Here is a 24873-nt window from a genome sequence, read left to right on the forward strand (position 1 = left end):
GAATAATCCTAACTTGTCTTCTGGTTTCAAGCTAAGTCCATGAGTGCCACGGGCAGTGATGAGATACGCGTAACAGTAGAGAAATGATTGAGGATTGAGGACACTAGCTGTTAGCCTCAACCTCTGCACTTGATTATATGGGCCTTGAAAGAGTTCTAACATCCATGAGCCCTCCTTCAACTATCTGTAATATGTGATGATAATATCTACCTTGTTTAGTGCTGTTAATAGAATCTGATGAGCTAATAGAACATACTCTAAAAGGAAGAAAATGCTCTCCTACAGCAGAAGAACAATTGAAAAAATGTTTGATTGCCACCCTCTTTACACTTCCACTTGTGCACTTGGATATATTGTGATTTATGTGTCATTAGAATCTATTGTGAATGATAGACTTTCACATATATATGTAATTTAAATTTACACATGTGGAATCAGATATTCTCATATATTGATGCTCACAATCAAATCATGATTGTACCTTTTCATATTAAAAATACAGTAAATAGACATATTTCTTAGGAATAGGAAACCTAGGATACAAAAGTCTTTTTGCAGACTTATCTTTAGAACTAGATTTGTTTAGTTCCTAATTGGAACTACCCATATGGACTCTAGTCTCTTTTACATACGCGGTATTTGACGTTTAAATAAGTACATATGAGGTCTGTCTGGAAAAAGTTCAGCCATTGTTATAATATAACCAGAACTGTTTACATTACATAAATGTAACCTGGCAGCCGAGGAGAGTAGACTGACATGTGCATGTGTGAACAATGACGACCTCACTGTACTAGTCAGTGTGGGTGTTAGACACCACTGAGTGAGCATGTGTACTGTGTGTCTCATTCAAAATGACCAAGGGAGTAAAGCAACAAATCTGCAACATATTTTGCCTTAAACTTGGACATTCCTCTGCAGAAACTATTTGGATGGTTCAGAAGGCTGCAGCTCTGTGGGCAACTGGTGATTAGCAGCTTCATCAAGACAGTATGTCTGCTCCTATATCATGTGTTGTGCAGAGTATTTTGGTGAAACATCAAATCTGCCTCCTGACCCCAGATTTGGCACCTTGTGACTTCTGGCTTTTCCCAAAACTAAAATCACCTTTGAAAGGGAACAGATTTCAGATCATCAGTGAAATTCAAGAAAATATGTCAGGGCAGCTGATGGCAATGGGAGAACTGTGTAAGGTCCCATTGTGCCTACTGAGTTGTCACTGTCCTATGTATAATGTTCCTTGTATCTTGTATCTTCAATAAATATCTCTATTTTTCATATTACTTTTCTAGTACTACCTGGACAGACTTCATATACATACGTACACATATAATTATTTATTTTGAACTTTGATGGGCATTATGTAACTGGAAAGAGGATTTCTTAAATCCTATTTTACCTTCTTAAAGATTTTTGCAAGATAATAGTATACAGATAATTTTAAACCTTGTTTTGAAAGTAAAATAAAAACTTTTGTTTTTTTTTATAGGAATCAATACAAAAATCACAAAGTTCTTTGCCACAAAAAAATATAATAAAGCTGGGTCCGAAGCCGAGGTAAATACATTTCTCATATACTTTTTCTACTTTCCTGTCTTTACTTCTCTGGCTTTCATGATTCTTTTCTCTAGTCAGCTTATATTTTAAGGTGGTATTTTATTTAATCAATTTATTAATTTAAAATACATTTCTGAAGAAGTGGGTTTTCTCTCATGACTGTGTCATGTTGAGTGCTAACAGTTAATACATGTTGGGTATGAGGTGGTAAATATGTAGCTTTATGATAAAAATTACCTTGTCTTTTTCATACTGATTATTTTCATATTATATTCTTTCTTGATTAACTTTTAATTTGTTTTGATTAATCTCTATTTCTTAAACGAAGAAAGAAATTTAATTATTATTAGGAGATAAATTTCTATGTATATTGTGCTAGTCAAAGTACCTAATTTTAGCACTACTGACTTGTGTTAAGGTAAAGGGGAAAGGCATTTAGTTGACCTAAAAATAGGACATTTAATTGGTGGCTGCCTGTGATTTACAAAGAAATATTTTATGTTTTTATTGGAAATTATTTAACCAAGTCATTTTTAATGAGCACACATCCATCGGACAGTACCAAGTATATCCAGATACACAGAATATTTTTATAATATAACTTTTATTATTAAGTTATTACTGTTTAACTTACTAATTTGTAATATAACATATTACTATTTCAGTTTTACTATTTAATTATTAAAAGGTTAACTTGCTATTTAAATTGAGAGATTTAATATCACCTTTTACAAACTATAGGATAAACAAATAATTGTAAAGAATAATTCATGATTTTAACTAGGTATTCTGTTTTTAAAAAAAGATTTTGTTTATTTTTAGAGCGAGGGGAAGGGAAGGATAAGGAGAGGGAGGGAAACATCAATGTGTGGTTGCCTCTCACGTGCCCCCCACTGGACACCTGGCCTGCAACCCAGGCATGTGCCCTGACTGGGAATGGAACCAGCGATGGTTCCTTTAGTTCACAGTCTGTGCTTAATCCACTGAGCTACACCAGCTAGGGCTTAACTAGGTATTCTTTATTAAGGTTATTTAGTATAAATGGAATCAAAGTATTACAGAAAATTTACACTTGTTAGTAGGTTGAGATTCTAGTTAAGAATAGACTAAAACCTTAGCTGCCTTTCTTCAGTAGGTAGAGACATAATATATTGCTCATACCTTAAAATAAGGTAAGTGTTCTTTAGTAATACTAAACTTTTACAGAACACTGAAGACATCTTACATCATTTTCTTTTAGTCAGAAAAAGATGGGATTAACTTGAAAAGAAAGTTTAAGCCTTAAATTTGAAGTCTTGCTGAAGTCATAAAAAGCTTTCAGATTGCCAAATCACAGGATGAAAAGAGTAAAGATACTGAAAGAAAAATTAGTTATAAAATTACAAAATGTTTTCTTTGTTTTACAATGTGTTTTGACACATTTGGGGTTATATGGCTCTTCCTTAATTATTGTATCCCTAGTAAACTGCCATTAAACCTATTTGATTTTAGGAATAATAATCCTCTTATCTCTAGTCAGCTTTTTGCTGACTGTAAGAATGACTGAACGTTTGCTATCAGTAATTTACATTTCATCCTCACCTGTTAGTTTTTTTGTCCGTGCACACCCAGGTGGTGGGATGAGATGGGGGTGAGACCACAGCAGGTCAGAGGAAGAGTTGCACCCTGTGGTCTGTCTCCCTCCTGTTGTCTCACCCTAGCCGGTAGTAAGTGAGACTTTAGACTTATGCTGGAGGAAGAGAGTTAGGACATATGGGTGTATTAATTAAGAATAAGTACAGTTTTGAATTTCAATATTGAGGAGTTACAATTGTAGATAAACAAATTTCTTAGGCTATTAGTAAAATGATCACTTGCAGTATTTCCTTTTAAACAGTTTAAACTGTGTTTTTTATCCAATATTACTTCTTCACAGTTGTTTCCTAACAAATGTCAGTGTTACTATTTCCATAGCTAAGTGAATTGGGAATACTTATTATCAGATTCTCATTTTTATCTTTATTATTCACTTTGTACTTTTAGAACCTCATGAATAGAACTACTTGTATTTTTAGTTTTAACATCTGTGTTGTACTGGTTAGCCACAAATCATCTGAGTTACTGATCTCTCAGTGAAGTTAGTAAAGAATGGAAAAATGATGTTGGTGTTATTTAGTAGGTAGTATAAGTTAAGTAATTGTCTACATTTCTTATTCTTCCAAGTGGGAAGTTTCAGAAATGTGGCCATGAGATTTTTTTCTATATTTCGTCAGATTTTATGATGCTCTAAGTCTTACTGTTATTTTGATTATAAGTATTTTTTTACTTGAGCAACTAATTATTACTCTGAATAAAGTATGAATTTTCAGTAGGAAGATGTTCTTCCCAGGAGGTTCTTAGTGGTTTTGGAAAAAACTTACTCTTTTTAATACATTATACACAGATATAGTATATACTAGTACATAACAGACATAACTTTTTTCCTTTTTTTTTTTTTTTGACAGAGGGGAAGGGTGGGAGAAAGAGAAGGAGAGAATCATCAGTGTGTGGTTGCCTCTCATGCGCCTCACACTGGGGAGCTGGATTGCAACCCAGGCATGTGCCCTACACCAGGAATCGAACCACCAACCCTTTGGTACACAGGCCTGTGCTCAATCCACTGAGCTACACCACTGAGGGCTGACATACCTTTTATGTGTAGTGTTAAAATAGTATAGGAAAAATGTCTAAAAGGTTTGTTTAGGGAGGTTATGATGTAAAAAAGGTTGAGAAACACTGATCTAAACCCATATGATTTAGATAATACATGTAAATGAATTTGATCATGTTGTTGGCAAAGTTAGTATAGCCATAATCTAATGTAACTTAGTTTGTATTTTAAAAGTGGTCCATAATCCATAGTGATGTAAGACACTAATTTAATTCACAATCTTATGTGAACTATTAGTGTATGTATAGAAAGAAGATACAATTAAGAGTGAAAAGTAGGGCACCATGAGTGAACAAGTCACAAATTGTCTGGCCTTAAATAACCTTTAAATGTACAAATGATATTTGTTTCTCTGTGTATCATGATTGCCTAGGGAAACCAATTGTAAAAAGACAAACAAAAAACTTGATGCAAAGACTTACAGGGTTAGGGACTTGGAGGACAATGAAGTCTACGACAGGCGGAGAGATTTTCTTCTTCAGCGTCTGTCTGCTCAGGCAGGGTGGGAATGGATGCTGTCACCATAGCACCAGCAGGGAGTACTGAAAATTTATTATTTCAAGTAGAAACACTTTTAGTTTGAGAAAAATGTGTTCTAACCACCTATTATGAGTTAACCTTTAAGTCTTTTAATTTTTAGTAAGGTAATTATTGGTAAGGAATCTTATATCTTTTTCTTTGGGCCAGAAAAAGAAGTGATTAAGTGAAGAAGAAACCATTAACTGTGTGTTGACAGAAAGGAAATCAATGTTTTCTAGGCTTGGGTGACTTCAGAACATCAACTGGATATAAAAAATAGTACTTTATTTCAGAAAAGGTGCTCCGTATTCCCATTGCTGTTTATTTATTGAATGGTTCTCCATCCGTGGTCTCCTGGCACCTTTAATTTAATTTCCTTTTTATTTTCTATTTGTGTTTTCCTTTTAGATCCCAGTCTTAATTAATAGCATTATTCCTTTTTCGGTTTTTAGGCTCTGAAACCCCAGAACCCACTTCGACTTCTGTCTTTTTTTATTCCATAAGTTTCATCAACTTATGGAAATCTTTCGGATTTTACCTTTAACTGTCTCTGGCATTCATTATCTCCTCTCTTTATATTACCTTCTGGTTATAAGCCATTCTTGATGTTTTGCTTGAACTACTGCAGTGGCTTCTGACCCTTTCATCTTCAATTTCTCTATGCTTATGATACATTACATGTTGTTGTCAAGGGAATCTGCCTGAAGCAGAACTCTGAGAAAGTTACCTGGGTGGAAATGGCAAGGCTTCTCTTAGTACCTAGCTTCAGAAGTCCTAGAAGGTCATTTCTACTACATTCTGTTAGTCATGCAAGTAACAAAGGTCAATCAAGATTCAGGGGGAGGGGAATTACTCTCCATTACTTGGTGTGAAGAGTATGTTCAGGAAGCAAAGGGAATAATGGCACTTCATTTTTGGAGACTATCCACTGTAGTTCACCCACTGGCCACTGCAATTCATAAACTTCCCATGAGCAAAATAAAATAAACTCACCCTTCTCCCAAGATGCTCTAAGTTTCAGCCTGAAATTTTCATTTAAATCAGGTTCAAAATGGCTCACTCATATAGCTGGGAATTGATGTTGGCTTATTTCTGCCAGTAAACTTATTTGAAGTTAATCCTGCTAGGTTACAAACTCCTTGAGGGTGGAAACTATTTTCTTTTATTTTTTCCCCACCACCATGCCTATGGTATTATATTCAACATAATATCAATTCAGTAGATTTTTTTGTTGAAATATATTTACTAAAGAGAATATTAAACTTCAGGCACCAGGTATGCATAGAACATTGTTCATATTCTGTTTGAAAATGTAGTACACTCCCAAGAAAATACGGTATTGAATATATTCTTTCATCTAACATTTAGAGGTTGGATGCTAGAAGACTTCCTAATACACTAAGTAGCACTACAAGTAAAAATCAGTTAATTTCAGTAGAACTTTGAATTTCCTCAGCATTTGGACAACTGCTCATTTGACATTTTAGAGTTTCATACCAGGAGACCTGAAAAATTTTAGATTACACCCAGCATCATAGCATTCTTATAGAATTGACTTTGTTGAGGTTGTATTCATGGGGGCTCTTCAAAGTAAGTGAGTTCAAAAGATATTCCCAAATATCCAAATGAGTTGACTTTGTCTGATCAGTTTTTACACGTAAGACTTTGTTGTTGACTTAGAATATTTGATGATTCTATGCCTTCTGTTTCTCAGTATTGTTATCACAGACAGTTCTTCTGTCAGTAATTATCAGTGTATTCAGATTCAAGGCTTTAGATCATTTTGTCAGTGGTCACCATAGCATCGATGTATATACAGGTCAGCATGTATCTAACGAAGTATCTAATATCTCTGCCAATTGTTTAAACTTGAGTTTTAAGTGAGGAAGCCAAGCTCACAGCCTTATTTTTATTGTTTAGAAATGAAATTTCTGGGAAAACAGAGTTCTAACCACTCAGATTTTGGCAGTATTATTTGTTATAACGCAGACGTGGTAGAAGCAGTTGTAGCTCAGTGACTGAACTGAGATTCCACAGCTTGAGCCAAGTTGACTCTAGTATGAGAAACTGGAGTCTAATGAGGGAACTCTGAAGGTCAAGGCAGAGCTTGCCTTGTGTTTGACTGTTTTCCTCGATGGAGATGGGAAAGTATTAGCAGCAGTAACTAGTATGTGAACTCTACTTGCTGCTCATGGATTGTCATGGTTTCCATTCAAATCTTGTCATGCACTAGACAATGAGTATAGGAATGTCTGCACATTAGATAGTGGAAAAATAAGTGCATAAAGTCAGGAAGATTGAGAATTTCCTCTCAAAAATTGTAGGCTTCATTTTTAAAATTATCCCAGGGGAATTCAAGGTAAGAGTAGAGTACATGATATGACTAGGATTTGATGCTGTGGACCCTCCACCGGTTCTGTTACTCTGAGAGCAGCTGAAATGTCCTTTCCTTTTAAAGCTAGTTTAGAACTTTCTTGTAATGAGGGATTTTTAAATTGACAGTACTGGACACTCTTAAAAAATTAGCTATTCCAGTCTAGGTCTCTCTGGGTGTTAATAGCGTAGTCCATTTATTAATTAATACTCATTACTGGACTTGGAAGATGAGTTCCTACATTCTCCTCTGAGATACTTTTCTGTTAATATTAATTGCTCATGGAAAGTGTTTATGTATTTTCACCTGTGTTCTGAGTTCTATTTTGTTAACTTTGACTTTTTCAAGTTACAGATTGACTGGTTCTCTGATTATCCATCCAGAAACATGTTTAAGCATGTCTGTAACCTGGGATATTTTTAGAAAGGGTGTTTTACCCAAAAGGCTGAGTAGAATATAGCACGTTATTTAAATAAGCAAAAGTGTCATGAAATTAGAAAAACCTTCAACATCATAAATTAGTTAATTTTATGTTTCAACTCTTTAGTTAGTGGTTGGAACTAGTTTTGGAACCATTATGTCTGGGTAGCAATATAAAATAATCATATCTGGTGTTTGCTATTGTAAATCAGTCATTCACAGGCTTGCATTTTGCCTGATTTTTCAGGGAAATATAAAAGTCCACTATTTCCCGGAAGGGTCCAATCAGTGGCTGCACCTTTCCCACAATATTCTCTCTGCCCTGGGCATTTCCATTTATTTTACAACATTAGGAATGATGAGCATTAATTCCTGAATTACTGTTTCAACCTTACATTGCCTTAGATGAAATAACACCTAGTACATACATATTTTTTTAAAGTAGACACTTCATTTCATATGATAGTGAACTAGGAACCCTGAGACTGACTCTCTGAATTTCCCATTAAAACTCATGAAAACACAGAAGATGATGAATAATCAGAGGAGCACAAAAACCTTGGTTTGGCAGTCAACCTATTGCTACAATCTAAGATATTCACAAAGTACAAAGCTGATTGAAATGGGCTGAAAAATGCCATCACTCACTGACCAATGATAAATAGAAATAAAAGCAACACAGAGGTCTCTAAAAGCAGGTATGGAGATTGATTCCTTTTTCTTTTGATAATGTTTACCCCCAAGGTCTTGAAATTCTAGGACATTACCAGCTAGAAAAATGGGCAAATATTTTTCTGCAGGAAGGGTGCTACTTTTTAAGGCCATTTAGCAAATGGGTAGCTATTCTTTTCTTTTTGTCCTTTCTGCCTAAGATCTCTATTAGCCAGTTTCTACCTATATGACCAATTAATTAGCTGGTATTTTCCACTCCTTTTCTATGCCTGTGGCACCCTTCCTTACCTTGGTCTGACAGGCTGTTGGTCAGCAGGCTGGTGTACTTCCTCTCTGCAGTGTTTCAGTTCACTTGTGTGATCATTATGAATCAGTTATTTGTTCTCAGATCAGTTCTGTTATTTTTCTCTCAGAATTTAATTTTTATTACACTGACTTATTATGCAAAAATATTTTTATATGCAGGGTGGGGCAAAAGTAGGTTTACAGTTGTATGTGAAATACAAAGTTTATTCTTGTATTATTTATTAATTATTGTATTATTTTCTATATAAATAACCATTAACTTACTTTTGCCCCACCCTGTATATATATGATAGTTAATATTTTAGAAACGTTCAGCAAAGGTGAATCACTAATAAATATTGACAAGATGCCTGCAAAATTTGGGATGAAATCATAGAGATGTAGAACCAGTCTTTACTCAGATTGCTTAACAGCTTTTCAGTGTTTCAGTTCTTGGTCAACTTTAGAAAAACCTAAGCTAGAAACCATAGGTGATTTGTCACACATATTGTTGAACAGAAACTATGACACAGGAGTCCCACAGTCAAAGAAGAAATGGGAATTCAAAGAAGCATTGGGAAATGATACACACATTTGTATGTTTTATCGTAAAGTTAAAGTAGGACATCGTATATACTCGCATATCCTACTTCAACTTTTGCTTTCAAATCAACTTTAATTCTTTCAGCTAACAGATCTATTTCCAGCCATAATCATATTGATAAGAGGGCTTCCACTATGTCTGTAATTTGCAATCAATTTAGAGACTAAATCTGCCAGAGATGAAATAGGCAGGAACAAATGGGAACTTAGGGTAGAACATTGCTCTTGGAAAGTGTCCAGTCAAGGAAATTACTACTGATGGTAGCATGGGCCAAAGAGTACCATGATATTCCTTTGTTGAAGACAAGCCTTTCATTTGTTCAGAGCACCAGGGCTGATACAGAAGATTGAATACTTCAGGCACAGCCACCTGGGATGGTAGCCTTTTGAGAACTTGCAGTCAGGCTGCATCTGTACATGTGAACTTACTCTTCACTCCTTTCTCCATTACTGCGTCTTCCGTACATCCTTCAGGTATTGTTAACAATCTAGTTACTATATGTATTTCTTTTGTCCATTGCCCTTGCTAAAAATGACCTCTCTGAGGTTAGGAAACTTGTTTGCTTTTGAATTCCCTGGCAAATATCGGGTACCACAAATGTATGTCAAATTAGCTAACTCTTGACAAGAGAGAGACTTCTGCCAATACCAAAAGAAAACCAAGGGTACCTTTAGCATTCACAGGGTGGATATTACTTCTGTGAGGGTAAAGGGAAAGTTATCATAGGAAACCATGACAAAGCTGTATGGAATGACAAAAATAGGAGTAACATGAAGACTCAGAAGAACAACTTACCCCTTAAAAATGATTTATTATAGATACCAGGAAAAAATTTAATGAAACCTCTTTGGAATTCTCCAAATATTTGAGTCATGATCTCTAAGTGGTATGAAGCGGAAAGCAAAAAGCTGAAGTGAAAATATGACCAGATGTTGTGGAAAACGGGAGGAGTTCAGTAAAAAAAGATTGTTGGGGCTGGGTTGTGACAGAACACCATCATTAGGGATTCCAAAGAGTGTAGCTGACATTGTGAGAGAGTGTATCACTGACGTGGATTAAAAAAAAGAAAACTTATGAGATACTTTTCAAGAATGCAGAGAAAAGGAATATGAATGGTAACAATAAGAAAAAAGATTATAGGACTTGAACAAAATAACTATAGATTTTCTTTTTTATATTTTTAATTTTCAATTACCAATGACATACAATATTATGTTAGTTTTAGGTATACCACATAGTGTTTAGACAGCCAAGTACTTTATGATCATCTTGATGTATCATACCCACCTGGCCCCATACATAGTTATTAGAATATTATTTACTTTATTCCTTACACTGCACTTTATATCCTTGTTACTATTTTTGTAACTGGCAGTTTGTACTTCTGATGCCTTTTGCCTTTTTCATTTATTTCCCAAACCCCCTACCTGGTGATCAGGCGACCATATGTTTATCAAAAGAATGATAGATTTTATGTAGGGAAACAAAAAAATGGAGCAGAGGCAGTGGTCAAAGATATAATTAAAAGTTTTCAGAGCTGAAAAGGTCTCACTTTATAGGTGAAAAGGGCTAAGTTCTAGACACTGTAAATGAAAAGAGAGTCACACATAGTACATCTTGGTAATCTAACTCAGTTAAAATGAGGACACACTGTCAGAGTACCAGGTAAAAAGACAAATATTGTATAATATGGAACAAAAGCTGACTTAGGTTTCTTCTCTGTGATGAGAAGAATATGAAATATTGAAATCATTTTATACTCAAATTTATCTTTCATATATGAAGGCAACAAAAAGACATTTTAAAATAAAACCTATGAAAGGTACTCTTTCAAAATTTTCTTGATAAAGTCAACTCAACTGACTGATACATCAGTCAAAAAGCAGAAGGTATTAGAAATAGACATTGTGAAATCCATGCCCTGAGTGGTGTGGCTCAGTGTATTGGGCATTGTCCTACAAATCAAAAGGTTACTGGTTTGATTCCTGGTCAGGGCCCATGCCTGGGTTACAGGCCAGGTCCCAGGTTAAGGGTGTGTAAGAGACAACCAACCATTGATGTTTCTCTTGTACACAGATGTTTCTCACCTTCTCTTACTCCCTCCCTTCCCCTATGTCTAAAAATAAATAAATAAAATATTAAAAGAAAATAGAACATTGAGGTTCCTGATTTAAAAATACATATAAGAAAGAAATATACATTGTGAAATGTATCTTTGTTGTAATACCAACAAACATTTGTTGTAAAACCAGACTGAATAGCAAATAAACGTAATAGCAAACTGAAAGTAGAAGTGCCCATCTAGTTTTGGCAGAACTTTTATAAGGTAATAGTAGTTTACTATCAGTAATGTGCATCTGTAGCTTCAGATAATGTTAATATCTGAAAGAGGCAGAGAACACTGTATGCTTCAGCCCTTCGCCTATCAATTCTCTGACACGCTGTGTTCTCTCTTACATCTAGACTTTGCTGCTAAGCAAAAAACAAAACATTAACCACCCCACCTGCCCTCCAGCCCTGGCCCCAGCCCGTCTGATTCATTCCTGGTATCCTTTGGGACTCAGCTTAGATGGCACATTCTCTAGAACCTTCTTGTGGTATCTTTGAGTCCAGGCAAGGTGTTATTCTTGTATGTTCCCATGGGACTGTGTGTTTTCACTGTTGTCCCCTTTACTCTAATGTTCCTTTGAAGAGATGTCCTACAAACCCCATGAATTTATGGGCTGGGTCTCATTAATCATTCTACCACGACACACCTAGCAGTCTTTCAGGAAATTAATCTAGTAATGTAGTGCCGGGAGCATTTGGAGTAGACATTGCATTGGAAGATACGGCTCCCAGTTTCATCATGTGAACAAATATTTTCAGAGATAATAACTATTAATGAATTGGTCAAATATTCTGTATTCACAAAATTCTATATGAAGATTTTAAAAGATGCCAACTTAGTTTCTTTTTATAATAAATGTAATATGGGCTTGATACATTTTGAAGTTCTAGCTTAATTTTTAATGAAATATGTATTTCAGTTTCTGTGGAGAAAATGCAGAGGACATGTTTGAATTAAAGAAGTTGTGAATAGTTAAGTGAAATAAGGAAGAAGTGTTTGGCACATAGGACATGTTTGCTGAATTAGCTAATTGAGATGGAGAGATGAAAACTGGTAAAGAAGTTATAAGTAATATCTGATAGGCGGTTAAGTAAAGGACATAATTAAAAATAAGCAACCCTTTAAGGGAAAATTTGCTTATAGTGGTGAATCTTTATGGGAAAATATGAGGTGTGTCTGAAAAAAGTCCAGGCATTATTATATAATGAGAACGGTTTCCATGACATAGATGTAACCTGCCAGCCAAGGAGAGTGGACTGGAATGCACATGTGTGAACAATGACGACTTCACTGCACTGGTCAGAGGGGGTGGTAAACACTGCTGAGTGAACATGTGTACTGTGTGGTCATCACATTCAGAATGAGCAAACAGAGCAATGGATCTGCATCAAATTTTGTGTTAAGCTTGAACATTCCTCCGTGGAATCTGTTTGGATGATTCAGAAGGCTTTGAGGGATGATGCAATGATTGCAGCAGAAATACAAGTGAGGCACAACACTTCAAGGTGGCTAGAAGTTGTTGAAAGTGATCCACGTTCTGGAAGGCCTGCAACAAGCAGAATACTTGAGAATGTTGAACAAATACGGGCTGCAGTCAACAAAGATTGGCCAATGACAGTACAAGAACTAGATGCTGATCTGGGAATTCCCAAAACTAAAATCACCTTTGAGAGGGAAGAGATTTCAGACCTTCTATGAGATTAAGGAAAATGTATGAATGAGGCAGCTCATGGCGATTCCAAGAAAGCGTTTTGCAGTGTTTTGAACAGTGGAAGAGATAGCTGGGAGAACTGTGTGAGGTCCCAAGGTGCCTTCTTTGAAGGCAACCGAGGTATCATTGTCCTACGTACAATGTTTCTTGTATGTTCTTCAGTAAATGTCTCTATTTTTCACATAACGTGGCTGGATACTTCCAGGACAGACCACATATGTGCTTTAGCAGAATCATCTTGCACTCAGTGTTACCTTCTTTTAAAGATCCAAAGACTTCTTTTAAAGTCTTTGGTACTCGTTGGCCTCCCTGTGTTACCCAGTATTACTTGTTGTGTGTATAGTGTTTCACTTCGGGTTGCATTTGACTACATATAGCAGAACCTTGCTACACTGGCTTCACGAGAGAGCCTGATTTTTCTTATAAGTTTCAAGGTTGGCAGTCCAGGACTCGTGATTTGTTCCATCGGGTCATCAAAGGACCTGGCTCCTTTTACCTTTCAGCTCTGCCATCCTTAGCCTGTGACTTTTCTCAAGGTCTCAGGATTGTGCCTGCTTCTCCAAACATGGCCTCTCTGTGCCCACCAGGCAGGAGGAGGAGCGAGGATTAAAGTTATGTTCACAGAGTCTGCTGAATTTTATTAAATTAAGCATATAATTTTCTGGGAGGCTCTATTCATTGAATTCTAATTATGTTCCCTTTCCAGACCTATGTCACATGGCTAACCCAAGCATGCAGAATCAAGGGGTGAGGGGGGCTGTGCATGTGTTTTAAGCTAGGATTGTCATCCTGAGTGAAGTTTGGTTTCTGTCACTAAAAGAGAATGTGAGAATGGTTATTAGATAGACCACTACCAGCATCTCCTCGTTAGGCTCATTAATGTCTAATGCCCTAGGCCCTAGGGCATCTACCATATTTTCTCATCATTGCCTACTCCTCCCTGCCTCCTTCAGCTCAAACCTGAGTTGTGTTCTGTACCCTTTAGAAACATCTGTGCTGAATAAATCAGTGCTGGCTGTTACAAGTTTTGTTTGTTTGTTTTTTAAGATTGTATTTTATTTTTAGACAGAGGAGAAGGGAGGGAGAAAGAGAGGGAGAGAAACATCAATGTGTGGTTGCCTCTCACTCACACTGTACTGGGGACCTGGCTCGTAATCTAGGCACATACCCTGACTGGGAATTGAACCAGCGGCCCTTTGGTTCACAGGCCAGTGCTCAATCCACTGAGCCATACCAGCCAGGGCCAGTTACAAGTTTCTTGAAAACTTGTTCTCAAGACTTCCTCACAGGTTAAAAAAAAATCACATCAAATACTTATAATTGCTTAAAAAACAGTTACAATTATTATACCAGAAAGAGTTTCTTTTAGTCCAAAATGAAAATATAATTGGGTATTGCAACATTAAGAATTGGGAGAGAGATAAAGTAAAAACTCACAAAATAAGAGCTTATTACATCCTGTTGGGGTTTGGGATGTTCACATATTCAGAAATACAGTATTCTTAAATGTTTACTATTTCTCAGTGTCCTATTTAAGACCATGTTTAAATATTCTTATTCCTCGGATCAGTCATCCGGCCAATCAGGGACGGGTTGACTCGTGTCCCTCCCTCGTGTCACGCTGTCCCGGGATGTGTTCCTGCCTTCTTTCCCCTTCATTTCTTGGCTCCCTTTTGCTCAGAACCCACACAGGCAGGGTGTCTTCTGTACGTACTCTGTGACTTTGACTCTGCCGTGTAGCCTGCCCTTAAAGACAAGTTCTTAATTCTTTACTTGAAATCTTCATGACTAGATGTATTTGTGAATTCAGTTTTTTTAATTTTAGGAAAATGCCACATATGCATATTGCATAATACTTTGGAGTCTGAGGCATGAGTCATAAAATACTTTAAATTTTCTGAATAATAGGATCAAATGGGATCAATAATTGTGTATAGCTTCATGTCAGTTCAGTTTAGGTTTTGCCACCAGATGGTTTTGAAAAGTCTTCAAGCCGTCTGGATTTTGCAGATAGAGATTATAGACCTGTAGGGTAATGTTTTGGAAGAATTATGAAATTGTTTAAGATAATTACCAAGCTCACAGCAGAAACCACCTTGATTCTTCTGACTGGTGTTAGATTATTAGCATTTGTGCTTGAGTGCTTTAACTTTTCCTCTCTGCCCTGATTCCCAGGCCTTTTAATAGTCTGTTGGGAAATGTCCGTCTCTCAGGAAATCTTTGTAGCTGAGCAGTGCCGACTCTTCTCCCTTCTGTACCACATCCCTTATGCACGGGGACGTTTGAGTGCTGGCTTTGTTTCTTCGTAGGAGTCCTTTCCTGGACTGTACTGAGTGTTCCAGCTTCCTGACTCACAGCAGAGTCCTCATTATCAGAATTTGTCTTTTAAAAAAGTTTCTAACTCCATTCTTGTGCCTCCTGAAATAATATTTTTACAATTCTTGAATCAGGCAGTTTAATTTTTGATGAGCAACTTTAAATAATATAATTGTATATTAGTTACATATACGTTTTTACTATCATTTATGAGTTTCAAGGGACTGTCAGCAGGCTTCTGTAAACCTCACATAGTGATTTTTAAATGATTTACAATGTGGAGTTTGTTTCCGTAGGACTTTCAGGGTGTTCCTTTCATAAATTTCACATGAACTTCAAAAGACACTTTCTTTCTAGGTCCTTTGTAATTAGTCTGCTGTGATTTTATTCCTAAATACAAAATTATTTTAGATTTTATTTGATTTAGACTTTATTTATGGAAATGGTTGAACAGACTGCATTTTATATGATGGTGTCAAGTTTTATTTCTTAAAAAGCAATGGCAAAGTAGTTGTGTGTTCAGTGAGCACATGCTAAATTGCCTGGTGAGTTGTGTTTCAATTAACATTTTATTATTTATACTTTATCAAACTTCCTTAACTAGCCATGAGGTTCTAGTTTATTTTTAGGTTATTTTACAGGGAATTGAGTTCTGTGGTTTGTCTACTGAAATTGAAGTAATTCTGCTTGTTGCTTACAATATCTTGAAATTACCCCATCAAGGATCAGAATCAGGAAAGTGCAGAAGATGGGAAAGAAAACCGTGCATGCATATATATGTATCTATGATAACATATTTTGCTTTCTTGCAATATGAAGGCAGAGTTAGCATGGGGACTACCACTCTTAGCCTAGGAATGATTATAATAATTTCCAGTTAAGATACCTGGAAATAGAAACTTTGTAGAACCTAAGAAAAACTTTGGAAAGAAGATAAGGTAGTGTCGATGAAGAGCTGGCTTTAGTTTTGGTGTGTCTTCCAGGTAATGCAAATTTTGAATGATTCTATTCTGTTATTGCCAGTTGTGCCAAAGGTTCTTTCCCTGATAGTTGGGGTTATGTAATGCACTGTGACAGTGCTAAAGTATGTCAGGAATGCAAGTGATTTTTTTTAAGCAGTTTGTGTTGGGGGTGGGGGTAATTGACAACTACATGAGGTAGAGTCCTTAGTGGTTTATTTTCTCAAGTTTCTTGCACACTTAGTCCTCTGTCCTCTTCCCCTGTCAGCGTCCATCACGTCTTCTGAAATTGCTAGCATTAAGCTAATTAACTCGGAGCAGTTCAGAGCATAGACTGAAGTGATGTGGCATAATTCAAAGTCTTCCATTCTTCTGAACCAGATTTTTTTTCCTTCTAAATGCAGATTAATAAAGCGTGCACTACAAGAGGAACAAGGAAAAGGAATTTAGTGAAGGTTTCCTGATCCTGAAAAAGTCAGGGAGGGCTTCAAGCCCATCTTGGACTTCAGAACACTTCACAACTTTGTGGTAAAAGAAAAATTTTAAATAGAGCCTTTGGACTTACTTATTTCATCCTTATTTGGAGAGTAGCATTATTTTATAATTTTATTTTTAGGCAAGAAAATTATTATGTGCAGTTGGGCTACTTTTTACATTAAACATTTCAGAGTTTCAGACTTTTTATAGGTACTTAATATATGCTCATCATATTTTAGGTAGCTGGGTGGCTTATGTGTTTTTCTTCGAAACATGTTCTGTATCTCTTGTGACATTGTATTTGCGTTCACTGTGAGTGATGTTTTCTCTAGTGTTTTGTGTCTTCTTCAATCAGTTCATTGGATTGTAGAGTACAGTGTCTTTCCCAGGAACCAATATTGGGTCTTTAAAGTGTTTTGAAAATACAAAGTGGTTTTTGTTGTGTTGTTTTCATCTTTCTACCTCTGTGCGGGCTCGCTAGCATGAAGACGTGTAGCACCAATAAAAAGTTGTTTTCTTTTCACCTAAGAACCTCACACAAGATATATTTTCTTTGTTGACAAAAATGTACAAAGTGAATATTTGCTAGTTCTGTCTTTACCAACAAAACAACCTTATTTTACTACATTAACTTTTAAGGTCTTTTTATTGGTGAAAATCGGCCTTTTTTTATGTACTGTCTGTTCCTCCAAAGTTACAGTGTTACACAGTCATTGGAGAAATAAAATTTTCTTCCAATAGATGGAAATTACATTTTGATTGAACATCATTCCTTATGCAACCACCCATAAATATAATGTCTTTTGCTGTCTTTTCAGAAAATGGCTACAGATGTGATTTCTGAATTGACAAGAAAATAGAACATCTTAATGTTTTAGGTAAAAACAGATGGTATTTTTGTTTTAGGCAAAACTCTCTCAGAGTAAAAGCAACTTAATTGGTGACAAGACTCTTGGGGTCAGCCCAATTATGTACAGTGTTGAGTGTTTTCTTTTTGTTGCTTTAGTATCAAAAGTTTTAGGATATTTAGAAAGGAATATTTATCCTTTTTATTGACTTGCTGTTTTCTGTTATGTACTGGAAATAGTTATGAGTTTGCAGTATCATTTTGTTATAAATGTTACAAAATTGCATGTGGATTCTGCAGTGGTTATATTTATACCTTTAAAAATGCTTTTCCCATTGTGACAAAGTCCTGAAATATGTGGTTGTACCTTTGAAGGTCAGATTTCACTGTCAAATGCTTGAAAGGCACAATATTGTGAAGAAAGCCCTGGGCTGAGAGTCGGGGGCTTATTCTAGCCCCACCTCTACCACTAACTGCTTCATGTTGAAACTCTAGTTTCACTGTATGTCTTGGGAGAAAGGAGGTTGAAGTAGCTGGTTCCCAGGGTTGTGTGTAGCTGACACTTGATTTTCTTGTTCGTTAAAACATAAATCATTTATAAAGCATTCGTTTGGATAAACACCAGGAAAGGAAATCTTGGGGTGGAAAACCCAACTCTGGAAAACAACCACATTTGTGCAGTAACTGGGATGGGAGAAATTATTTCCCAAAATGTTGGTACTCCCACAAAATAAAGGCCTATTATATAGCAATTCCCTTTCTGTCACTTCTTAGAAAAAGTAAGAACTTAATGAAAGAACAGCTTATGCTGTTACTATAGCAGCTAGGAGAAGTGGCTTCAACTTCACGTCTCAGAGAAACTCCCTTCACCCCAGCGCCACCATTGCGGGTGGTTGGAGGCTTTCAGAGGCTCTTTGCTGGGGCGGCTCTAGCACCCTCTGAGGCTGCAGCACTCAGAGAGCCTTAGTGAGATGGACTCTGGGTTGTGGGGGGTTGTGCGTGTGTTCTAGCATGTACACCCAGAGTGTCTCACCCATGGAGAAGAGCAGTGCCACCTTGCCTACCTCTAAGATGCCTTGGAGCCTAGCCCAAGTAACTGCTTGAGTTTGAATCCTGGCTCGACTATTTACACGGCTGCCTGTGGCATACTGAACTCTTCATATCTAACACGTGCGTGCTTTCAGGGCTTCATCAGTTGGTTGTGAAGCCGAAAGGAGTTCATTCAAGTAAAGCACACATATTTCAAAAAACACTATTCTTAATGGCTCGTTTATTGCTAGCTGTTGGTATTATTGTTATTATTATTGCATCTGAAAAAACCTACCACCTGCCCAGTCAAATTCACTTTGAGTTAAAAATAGCAGAAATATTCCTTTAATAGTTTTATTGTTGACTTATTCTTTTGTCTTTTGGTGTCATAAACAAATATAATTCTCTAACCAAAGTACTATATTCTAACATAGCTTTGTAGAATATTTACTTTATAATCTATACTTTCTATCTAAACTAAGAACTTTTATTAATAATATTTTACGGAATTCTTGGTTTTGAGGATAGGGAGGTATTACCAGAAATCAAACACCTGGTTGACGACAGCAGTTTTAAGTTTTGCTGTCACATTGTTTCATGAAGGGCAGCTTTACATTTGGATTCAGTTGCATATGCAGTGTCCTTGTTTGTTTTCTCTTTGAATCTTGTCTTTGGACAAATGACCCTCCATGGCATGATATATTCTTAGTATTTTTGTCCATGATTTTTAAGAAAGTTATTCTCCTACATATAGGAAATAACGGTGAAATAAACTTTTTTGTGTTAGGAAGATCAAGCAACGTTTATCACTGCTGTATTGAGGTACAATCCTAATTTTTATTGCTGGGAGAAAGAGTATTCCCCTCCTCAGTGTTGAATTTTTTATCTTCTTAGATAAGGCCACATTCGTTAATCAACTGAAAGGCCAGAAAATACCACTTTTTATTTTTCTCCTTGCAAATTTAAATTCCAGTATCTAATTGAAGATATGAGATATTGTTATTTTATAGTTTTTAGGGAGATCTTTATGGGGACAGAGTTAAATCTGTTTGCCTATTGAAGAAGGCCTACTCTACAGAAACAGGTTCTTAAACTGGGAGGCCTTGGCACCTCTCTGAAAAATCTTGGGCGTGTGTGCATTTCTCCAGTGAATGGGGTCTGTAAAAGCTATTCAAAGATTAGAATATAAATAGAATTTTTGAAGGTTAAGAATAACTACCTTGGTGTAAGGGACTATCAGTCATTCATTTGGGGTTTTTCTCATTTGCCTTCTTATTAGCTGTGAGCGCCTGAACTGGACATTGGGAGTTTGAACACACCAGGCCTGGTAGCTAGAGGATGAGGAAGTGGGAGGCAGTACTCCATGGGCTAGACACACTTCATTTCAAAGACCCCCAGCTCTTCTTATTGCTCTTTATCCACCCCCACTCCTGACCCTGTTTATAGGACTCAAGATTTTCTTCTTTTGTGTTTGGTGGTAAAAAGTCTCTAGTCTTTCTTACCCAAAACCAAAGCTTATTCCTCATTTTCAAGAGGACTGTTATAACCTGGTGTATACTTTCCTGTTACTGCTGTAACAAATTACCACAAATTTAGTCTCTTAAAAAAACTCACAAATTTAATATCTTACAGTTCTGGAGGTCAGAATTACAAAGTCAGTTTCACTAACCGAATATTGGCAGGGCTGGGTCTTCCTGGCACCTCCGAGGGAAGAATGGGTTTCCTCACCTCCTTCCTCTGCTAGAGGCCCCTCTGTATCCCAGCCTCCTGTGTCGTCACATGTACATCTTCTCTGGTGGACTTTTCTGCATTTCTAAGATACTTGTGATTTTATTGGGCCAGTTGGATAATCCAAGAAATCTCTCCATCCCAAGCTTCATAATGTAATCACATCGGTAAATTCCCTTATGCCTGAAGGTTACATATTTATAGGTTATGGGGATTAGTATGCGAGCATCTTGAGGACAGTAATTGTGCCTTTCATGCTTGGGAACCCAAATTTCATATTTCCAATGAATGAGTGGATAATTAATTAAGGAGCATCAGGGTAAACCTATTTAGATGTTTCTCATGCACCTCAAATTTCAGAAATCTAATTCTTGATTTATCACCTTCATCTTGAAAACTTACCTCACTATCCACATTTAACTGTTTATTCTTGGTTAAGAGCACCACCATACCCACACCTCTCTAACTGGGAAGGGAGGTATTTTTCTTCTAGTTTACCACCCAGCCTTATCCAAGGAATTGAAAAATTCCACTGATAAAATATCCTACCTGTTTTTCAGATTTGTTCTTTTTGTGTTTCTATCAGTCCTCTAATTTAGGTCTTCACTTGACCTCGCTGAGCTGTAGCAACCTACTTAGGCTTCCTACTCTGAATCTTGACTCCTTAAATTCATCCTCTACCTGGAAACTAGATACATGGATTAAAAATGAAAATCTGACCATATTAAACTTCACTTCCCATAATCTATATAATAAGGTCCAAACTCCTTGCAGTGACTTAAAACATCTTATAACTTATTTCTCTGTCTAGCTCCATCTATTGGCATTTTAGAGATGTGCTTTTCTGTGTAGATTCTAGTGGTTTTGGATCGTCTGTATGTTCTGAAAATAAAATCCTTTTTCTAGAATTTGTGCATTTGTTCTTATAATCATTCTACCAAGAGTGTATTTCCCTACTATTCTGGCCTAGCTAACCCACCACCCACCCTACTTTTAAAAAGTTAGAAGTTTTTATTGTTGTGTTTTTCTTATTTTAAACATACATACATACTTTTTGTAAATAGTGTTTTACATTCAAAAGTATAAAAAGTAGTTGCATAATATTCAGAATATTCACCAAGAATCTAGAGGAAATATTCCTGTTAATAGTTTAACTTCTCTTCTGCTGAATCTGCTCTGTTAAACATATCTGCTGAATTTCTTATTTCAAATATTCATCCTTTTGGAATTTTATTGTTAATTTTTAGTGTATTTAATTTTTGTGCTAAAATTCTTTACCTTTTTATCTCTTTATTCTTACTTTCCTCTTTCCTCATACATTAATCATTGGTTTAAAGTCTAGTAAGTTATCTCCAGTTTTCAGATTATGTATGGTTTTAATTCTTTTGTCTTTTTCTCCTTGTTGTTAGTCATGTGACTCTGTCTTTGGAATGTCTCAGAATTTTATATTAAGTGCTTGACATTGTGTACCAAATTTATGTAGGGTCCAGAAAATACTGTGTTCTAGAGAGGGTTTGCTTGTAATCTTATCAAGGACCATGATAAGTTGAGGCTGACTCACTTAACTTGTTTATCTAGCTCCCCAAATTTTCATCTGATAGCCTGGTATATTCTGCAGGCCCCACTCCCTGGTGGGTTCTGAAATCTGATGAGAAGTCTCTGAAATTAAGGGATCTCAGAAGCTTTCTCTTGTGGTTTTAAGCCTCCCTTTCTGTACAGCTGCCAGTAAATGGCACATGTCCTAGTGAGAAAATCAGGTGAATGCTTGAAGCCTCCTAAGTCCCAACCAGGCGCTCTTTTTGGCCTTTTTGTCCTCATAGTGGTCCTCTGTGTAGCTTTGTATAGGTTTTGCATGGAACTCAGCCTCTCCCCAGCTGAGAATTGGCTTGCCCCAGGGCAAAGGGGCCAGGATAGCAGCTCGCTTCTCTGAAGTTCTTTGTTCTCCTCAGCAATTCTCAATTGCAGAGATTTTCATCCTTTTTCATTTCATGGCACATATAAACTAATTACTAAAATTCTGCAACACACAAAAAATGTTTTTGCTGATCTGATAAAAAATTAGGTATAATTTTGATTCATTCACAACAGACGGCTGTTGTTGTGTTGGCTCTTGTAGTTATTTTTTTATCCTCACTCGATGATATGTTTATTGTAATTTTTTTATCCTCACTTGATGATATGTTTATTGACTTTAGAGAGAATGGAAACAGGGAGAGAGAAGAGGAGAATAAATATCAATGTGCAAGAGAAACATTGATCGGTTGCCCCTTGTACGTGCCCTGACCAGGGATCAAACCTGCAACCTTTTGGTTTACAGGATGACATTCCAACCAACTGAGCAATAGAGACCAGGGTGGCTGTTGTCATTTTTTAATTCGACAGTCTAAGGGAAAAGAGGTCAGTACCCCTGACTAAACAGCCAGGTATTGCATGTTTTAAAAATTATTGCAACATGCCAGTTGAAAATAGCCACTCTATTGCCTTCCTGCAGATGACTATGGGATTTGATCTGGCTTTTCCAGTTGGCCGATAGAAGTGAGAGCTCTTGTGTGTTGGCATCTAGTCCATCTTTTCTGAAAATGGAAGTATCATTTATTTTTCAGCTTCAATCTGATAAAAGAAAAATGCTCACTTTTTCTTCTTCAATGTTTATGTTTCTATTGACTTGTAAGAGTACCTTGACTTGTAAGAGTACCAAATTTCTGAATTTGATTTTCTTTTATTTTTTACCCTTTAATCTTATTGTTTAAGAGAGAAAAGGTTTTAAGCTTTTGTTGTCAAATCTGCCAGCCTTTTACTTCAGTATATTTTTCTACTATGATTAGAAAGACCTTTGTATCACAATTTTTTTTCTATTAATCTTATATCTTTCCTGTTTTTAAACTTTTTGATTCTTCTGGACTCTTGTCCTGCTGTTTCAGTGTGGGCCTTTACTCATTTGTTCTGTTCATCTGGTGTTTTTAACCCACTAATGACCCCTTTCCTTTCCTCTCCTTTCTTCCAACAAAAAGATTTCAGTGGGGTTTTGATGGGCATTGCAATTCATTTGGTGTGAAAATACTTCTCTATTTTGAATGCTCTTCTAATTCCTGATCATCCTAACTGCCCCCTTTCTGTGTGTGTCACAGGGCTGTCTCTGCATATCTTTGTCTTACTGCCTGCCCTGTTGTGCTGAATTGAAGTTTCTCTCTCTGCCCCTTCCTAGACTGTAGGTACCTACAGGACAGGGTACATGTATTCACATTTGCAAGTTTATAACTACACGGAGGAGGAGGTATCCTTCTCTCTGTCTTTTTATTTCTTGCTTTTTATTTATCCATGTGTTTAGTTAGCCGTGCACCATGTGTTTATGTTACGTGTGTGTATACTCTGTGCACCTATGAGGCTGCCTCCCCCTGCCCTGCACACTTTATTTAGATTCTTGTTTCAAGGTATCTGTGTTATCACATGTGTGGTTTTGTTAATATCTTTTGTTTAGATTTATATATATCTTACACAAAAAGCATTTAAGGCAGCTCAGTGACCTGGGTTAATTAAAATGTTCACTCCACCATCCAGTATGATTCATGTGTTACAGTTCCTGGTCAGAATGCCAGTAGGTTTTCATAAAGGAAAGGAGAGGAATTAATTGCTATTGAGATTCTACTTTGTGCCAAGACTGAGCAGTATGATTTTTCAAACATTTTATCATTTAACCCTAACAGCAACCTTGTCTCCTGATTTTTATAGATGAGGATATTAAGGTTTGGAGAATTGAAGTAACTTGGCCAAAGCCTCTCAAATTCTAAGTGCCAAACTGGGGTTTTAAGCTTGAATTTTTCTGATTGCAGAGCCTAAGAATCATAAAACTGAGTGTGATTGTTGAAGATCTAATATATCTCAAAAAGGCTCCTTTTGTTTTCATACTGGATTTTTTTCCCCAATGGCTAATATGGTAAGCATTATGTTTTAAACCTAGAATATGAGGTGGACTGTATTGAAACGACCTTGAGTCTAGAAATTATAAACATATAGCTCCAAATATTCAGTGTGTCCATATTTAGGATACTATATAAAGGTTACTACTCTTCTTTAAATTATGCTGTATAAATTAGGCTACTTAGAAGAGATAAGTATATTCTTTTTTTTTTTCATTTTGAAATCCTTACTTGAAGATATGTTTCTTGATTTTGAGAGAGAGAGAGACAGAGAGAGAAACATTGATATGAGAGAAAAGTATTAATCAGTTGCCTCATGTATGCACCCCAACCAGGGATTGAACCTGCAACCTAGGTATGTGGCCTGACCAGGAATCGAACCTGTAACCTTTTGGTGTATGTGACCATACTCCAACCAACTGAACCACCTGGCTAGGGCAAGAAAATGAATATATTTTTATTTGAAATGATTCTTTTAATATTCTGCCATTGATTAAGAATCAGACAAACTGAGTTCCAGTCTTTGCTTTGTTCTCCTTCCCTGAATCTGTCATTTCCCCTGTCTTTGCAAATAGATGAAATGTCCTTTCAACTTTAAAAATTATTTTCAAAGAATTTAAATAATCAAAATGAAAATGATCTGATAAATTTATAGAGCC

The 24873-nt window shown here is 36.3% G+C and overlaps 1 protein-coding gene across 1 annotated transcript in view; it reads left to right on the forward strand.

Annotated features, from left to right (window-relative positions):
- The window catches only part of MAN2A1 (mannosidase alpha class 2A member 1), a 168052-nt gene that overhangs the window by 94837 nt on the left and 48342 nt on the right, over positions 1-24873 (forward strand). Inside the window, exon 12 of the mRNA XM_037167046.2 lies at positions 1490-1557. Coding sequence (XP_037022941.2) covers positions 1490-1557 — 68 coding nt within the window. The remainder of the gene's footprint in view (positions 1-1489; positions 1558-24873) is intronic.

The sequence above is a fragment of the Artibeus jamaicensis genome, unplaced genomic scaffold (assembly GCF_021234435.1).
Source record: "Artibeus jamaicensis isolate MK-2021 breed Jamaican fruit bat unplaced genomic scaffold, CSHL_Jam_final contig_402, whole genome shotgun sequence".
NCBI classification, from domain to species: Eukaryota; Metazoa; Chordata; class Mammalia; order Chiroptera; family Phyllostomidae; genus Artibeus; species Artibeus jamaicensis.